This window comes from Geotrypetes seraphini, chromosome 1 (assembly GCF_902459505.1).
Source record: "Geotrypetes seraphini chromosome 1, aGeoSer1.1, whole genome shotgun sequence".
In the NCBI taxonomy this organism is placed as follows: Eukaryota; Metazoa; Chordata; class Amphibia; order Gymnophiona; family Dermophiidae; genus Geotrypetes; species Geotrypetes seraphini.
The window spans coordinates 397,891,985-397,897,984 of record NC_047084.1 but is presented as its reverse complement, the minus strand read 5'-3'; the positions used below and the strand labels follow the sequence as shown (position 1 = coordinate 397,897,984).

General features: G+C 45.3%; 1 protein-coding gene across 2 annotated transcripts in view; it reads right to left on the bottom strand.

Annotated features, from left to right (window-relative positions):
- Window positions 1–578: 578 nt before the first annotated feature.
- Window positions 579–6,000, bottom strand: part of CLTA (clathrin light chain A) — a 246,552-nt gene continuing 241,130 nt past the window's right edge. For both annotated transcript variants that reach the window (XM_033917942.1, XM_033917951.1), the window contains one exon: window positions 579–1,039. In XM_033917942.1, the coding sequence (XP_033773833.1) occupies window positions 868–1,039 (172 nt within the window). In that variant the 3' untranslated portion in view covers window positions 579–867. The remainder of the gene's footprint in view (window positions 1,040–6,000) is intronic.

The following is a 6,000-nucleotide window of genomic DNA, read 5'->3' as shown; positions in this document are numbered from 1 at the left end:
ACTCAGAGGAGACATGATAGAGACTTTCAACATCATGAAGGGCATAGAGAAGGTAGAAAGGGACAGATTCTTCAGCCTATTGGGAACCACAAGAACAAGAGGGCACTCGGAAAAGCTGAAAGGGGACAGGTTTAGAACAAATGCTAGGAAGTTCTTTTTCACTCAGAGGGTGGTGGACACCTGGAATGCACTTCTAGAGGTTGTGATAGGACAGAGTACACTAAGGGGCTTCGAAGAAGGATTGGACAAATTCCTGAAGGATACAGGGATTGAGGAATACAGATAAAAGTAGGGACAGCTTATGAAAAGGGTAAGGATAAAGGGGATACAAGAGTGTAGACAAGGATCTCCTTAAAGGTCATGGACCTGGTGGGCCGTCGCAGGAGCGGACCGCTGGGCGCGATGGACCTCTTGGTCTGACCCAGCGGAGGCAACTTCTTATGTTCTTATGAGAGCCATTACAGGTTTAGTGTCATATATTCTAGTATTGAAAACCTGTTTGGTGTACACAGAGATTTAAACTTGTTTATCTAGAAATATATAATAAAAAATTATATAAATTTCACAAACATTGCATATTCAGTTTAACAGACCTTTAATATCAGTACAATTTTGCATAAATCAAAAACTAATGACATAATGCACAAAGCACAATGTGCCTACTGTTCTGGAGATTCTCTCTTCCTCTATTTCAAATACACAGGAAGGAAACAGCTGAGAAACTTTCAATCACCAACAATGATTAACTCTACATACATTAGGAATATTGGTCCCAAGAGTAGTAAAACATTTAAACATAATTAATCCAATTACTGCAAATATTTTCTCTGAATAATATTGTAAGGAAATTGTCTTCATTGCGATGCTTCAACGGACCAGAGGGCTCTGCTTCAATGAAATAAGGACTGACCGCATACGGGAGACATCTTTTGCCTGCTTACTAGACTTAGGATTAAAGTCACAGAGTCGAGTCACACGCTCCCATTCAGTGCCTGGAGCAGTTTCTTCAGCATCATTCACAAATGCTTCTTCAGCCGCCCTAGAAGCAAAAATAAAATACAGTATCTCAATCTTCAGAGGTTCTGAAACAATATATATAAAAAAGAGACATACTAAATGACACTAAACATTTTGTTATGCTAAATATTTGATACTATGCTCTAATAATAATAGTCAATTTATATACCACAGGACCATAACATTCTATGCAATTTACAAATGATTAAAATATACAATTACAGGAAAAAAATAACTAAATGATTAGAAAATAAGACTATAAAGGTCTAAATGATTTACTAAGCTTACAATATCAGTGTAAATTCAAGCTAATTACCCAAATATTTAGAGAACAAATATGTCTTTACGTGTTTCCTAAATTCCACATAGGAATTAGAAAACAGAAGCATGCTCGCAATCCAAAGTACTCATATAGCAAAGCAACTTTCCCCATAGGATATAATGGCAACTAGGATGATTCGTTCTACCCGACCCCCGACTTGACCCCCAACCCCGGGAATCGGCAGTATTATTCCCCCCGAGGCCACCGGCGCTGCTCCCTCCCTTCGCGATCGCCTCCTCCCCCCCTCCCCGGCTGCTGCTGGGCCTTGAGCATCTGCACATGCTCAAGGCCTTCTGGATCTCACCCTCTCCGAGATTCTCATGAGATCTCGAGTCTCATGAGAATCTCGGAGAGGGTGAGATCCAGAAGGCCTTGAGCATTTGCAGATGCTCAAGGACCGGCGGCAGACACTTTCTAACACCGGAGGCGCACGAGTAAGGACAGGACCAATCAGAGAGGGAGGAGGTGATTGCGAAGGGAGGGAACAGCGCCGGTGGCTTTGGGGGGAGCAACACTGCTGGTTCCTAGGGTGGGGTCGGGTCAGGTCAGGTGGGGGCTCGCAAATCGAGTCAATGCTCGGTTTGCGAGTTACAGTTTGCTCAAGTGTTTTGCTCATCTTGCAAAACACTCGCAAACCACGTTACTCACAAACCGAGGTTTGACTGTAATTCTCTTTCATGGGCAAAACCTCCACAGAAATAATAACATTTCATTAGCTCAACAGTTCATACCACCGCAAACCAAAATATAACATGTGCACAAGTTGTTTATATATTTGTAACTGGATATATATACAGTCAAACCTCGGTTTGCGAGTAACGCTGTTTGCGAGTGTTTTGCAAGACGAGGAAAACATTCTCACAAATCTTGTCTCGCAAACCGAGCGCTGACTCGGTTTGTGATCACCCCCCCCCACCCCCCGAGAACCGGTATCACTCCCCCCCCGCTCGTGAATGCCTCCCCAGCGAACCGGCACTGCCCGCCCAAACAGCATTCATCCTTACCCCATCTGGCACCAGCACGCAGCCCACAGGACGTGCCATGCCGGTGAAAGAAGTTTCTGCCTCTTACCTGGGCCTTGAGCATCTACGTATGCTCAAGGCCTGCTGGTTCTCACTCTCTCCGAGAATCTTCCCCTGAAGTCAATTCTGACGTTGGAGAGGAAATTCTGGGCCAGCCAATTGCTGACTCACTTTTTCAATGAGTCTCTAAAGTTGGGAGTGATCCCGGAGGACTGGAGAAGGGCAGATGTGGTTCCTCCCCACAAAAGTGGAAGTAAGGAAAAAGGGAATTACAGGCCAGTAAGTCTGACTTCTGTGGTAAGCAAATTAATGGAAATACTTTTAAAACAGAGAATGGTGAAGTTTCTGGAATCCTGTGGATTACAGGACTGGAGACAACATGGATTCACTACAGGTAGGTCTCATCAGATAAATATGATCAATTTCTTTGACTGGGTGACCAGAGAATTGGATAGAGGAGTACGCTAGATGTGGTGTATTTGCCTTTGACAGTGTTCCACACAGACGTCTAATAAATAAACTGAGTGCCCTCGGGATGGGTCCCAAAGTGCCGGGCTGGGTCAAGAACTGGTTGAGTGAAAGGCAACAGAGGGTAATAATCAGTGGAGATCGCTCTGAGGAAAGGGATATTACTAGTGGTGTGCCTCAAGCTTCTGTTCTTGGGCCTGTTCTTTTTAACATTTTTATAAACAATGTTGCTGAAGGGCTGTCAGGTAAGATATGCCTTTTTGCAGATTATACCAAAATCTGCAATAGAGTAGACACCCAGGATGGTGTGAATAACATGAAGAAAGACCATGTCGGTAACAAAAATCTTATACATGACTACAGGATCTCTGGTGTGGTACTCAGAGAGACCCCCCAGTAAAGAGACCTGGGTGTACTGGTTGACAAGTCGATGAAGCCGTCCACACAATGTGCGGCAGCTGCGAAAAGGGAAACAGAATGTTAGGAATGATTAAGAAGGGGATCACGAGCAGATCGGAGAAGGTTATCATGCTGCTGTACCGGGCCATGGTACACCCCCACCTGGAATACTGCATCCAACTCTGGTCGCTGTACATGTAGGAGGACATGGTACTACTCAAAAGGGTCCAGAGAAGAGCGACTAAAATGGTTAAGGGGCTGGAGGAATTGCCGTACAGTGAGAAATTAGAGAAATTGTGCCTCTTCTCCCTTGAAAAGAGGAGTCAGAGGGGACATGATTGAAACATTCAAGATAATGAAGGGAATAGACTTAGTAGATAGAGACAGGTTGTTCACCCTCTCCAAGGTAGAGAGAATGAGAGGGCACTCTCTAAAGTTAAAAGGGAATAGATTCCGTACAATGTAAGGAAGTTTTTCTTTACCCAGAGAGTTGTGGAAAACTGGAATGCTCTTCTGTTATAGGGGAAAACACCCTCCAGGGATTCAAGATAAAGTTAGACAACATAACGTAACTTTATTTTTGTATACTGCCACAATCACAAGAATTCTAAGCAATTTACACAAAAGAGTAAAAACTGGACAATCAGCGAAGTACAAAATATTAAAATTAGAATACAGCATACTGACTGAAAAAAAAAAGAAAAGAATACAGCATATTAACTAAAAAGGCGATAAAATTTAAATTCCTGCTGAACCAGAACGTACACAGGTATAGCTAGTCTCAGGGCACTGGTCTTTGACCTAAGGGCCGCCGTGTGAGCGGACTGCTGGGCACGATTGACCACTGATCTGACCTAGCAGTGGCAATTCTTATGTTCTTATGAAGAAAGGTCTGAAATTTGGCAGCTAAAATGTAATGCTAAAAAAATGCAAGCTCATACATTTGGGCTGCAAAAACCCGAGGGAACAGTACAGTTTAGGGGATGAAGAACTTATGTGCACAACAGAAGAGTGGGACCTGGGTGTGATGATCTTAAGGAAGTTGAAAAGGTGACGGCGAAAGGTAGAAGGATGCTAGGGTGCATAGGGAGAAGTATGGCCAGTAGGAAAAAGGAGGTATTGATGCCCCTTGTATAAAACTTTGGTGAGACCTCATTTAGAGTATTGTGTACAATTCTGGAGGCTGCACCTTTAAAAAGATATAAAAAGGATGGAGTCGTTCCAGAGAAAGGCTACTAAAATGGTGTGTGGTCTTCGTCATAAGGCGTATGGGGACAGACTTAAGGATCTCAATCTGTATACTTTGGAGGAAAGGCGGGAGAAGGGAGATATGATAGAGACATTTACATACCTACGTGATGTAAATGTGCACGAGTTGAGTCTCTTTCATTTGGAAGGAAGTTATAGAACAGGGGTGGGCAAACTTTTTGACTCATGGGCCACAATGGGTTCTTAAATTTTCCAGAGGGCCGGGCAACCAGTATTTCCGTAAGAGCAGTGTTTATCCCAGGACAAGCAGGTAGCCTATTCTCACATATGAGTGACGTCATCAGCGGAGCCCGGATGCGGAAGCTCACAAGCAGACTTGCTTGAAGAAACTCGAAGTTTCGAATCGACCGCACCACGCATGCACGAGTGCTTTCCCACCCAGGGTAGGGCGCATCTCCTCAGTTCTCAGTTTTCCGCGGAGCAGAAAAGTCCATCTTTGACGCTCTGCGTTTAACTTCGTTACTTCGTGCCTTCTCTGAACCGCGGTTTGTATTTTTTTTCTTCATGAATCGCTGTTCTTTATTTCTTTTATTTCTAGTTTAAAAAAAAAAAGTTTCAATCTTCCATCTGTTTGCCGGGACAGGCTGTTCGGCCGCAGCCCAAGGGCTTCGATCTTGCAGCGGCTATTTTTCCTCCTATGTCCCAGCCTGTAATGGGCTTCAAGAAATGTAGCCAGTGCCAGAGTGCGATTTCCCTTACAGACCCACACCGTTGGTGCCTCAAGTGCCTTGGGCCGGACCATCACCCGAAGTCGTGCAAGCGCTGTGCTACTCTTCAACCTCCAGCCCTTAACGTCGTCACCTTTTGGTGGAGAAGCTGTTCGGGATGGATTCTTCCTCTGATCCCTCGACATCGAAGGCGCCCTCGGCCTCACCTTCGACCGAGACTCCTCCTGCTTCCACCTCGAGCCTCATCAGACCTTTGTCATTTGCAGCGGCTCTCTCTTCGACGACACCTGCTGTATCTTCCCCTGTTTCCTCAGGTCAGATAGCTCAGCAAAAGGTTCCAGCGGTGGGGTGCTTAAAGTGCCTAAGACTTCCAAGTCGAAGCACATTTACACTGCCTCGGTGGAGCCTCCAGCCAAAGCAGGTGGTCCGGTTTCAGATGCAGATCCATCCTTGCCGGCTTCTTTCCAGACCATGTTGGAGAAGCAATTCATTCAGTTCCTTACTAATATGGGACCGAAGCTTCTTCCTCTCATCCAGTCTGGGCATTTAGCAGACTCCCGTAAGGTAGAGCCGCTTCCTTTGCCGCAGTCTGAACTTACACACTCTTTGCAGGGAGCAGACTCTCTGCGAGGGTCTTGTCTGGTATCCAAGCACGTGAAGCAAGGAGCAGAATCTTTGCAAGTGCCTCGGCAGGAATCCTCACACTCTATCCAAGGAGCAGAGTCTTTGGCAGTGCATCGAGGTTCCTCCATCAAGCCTCTGGAGCTTCACTCTACAGCCTCCAGTCCTATCCATTCTTTGGTGGCATCAGCTGCTTCTGTCTCCGAGGCGAAGT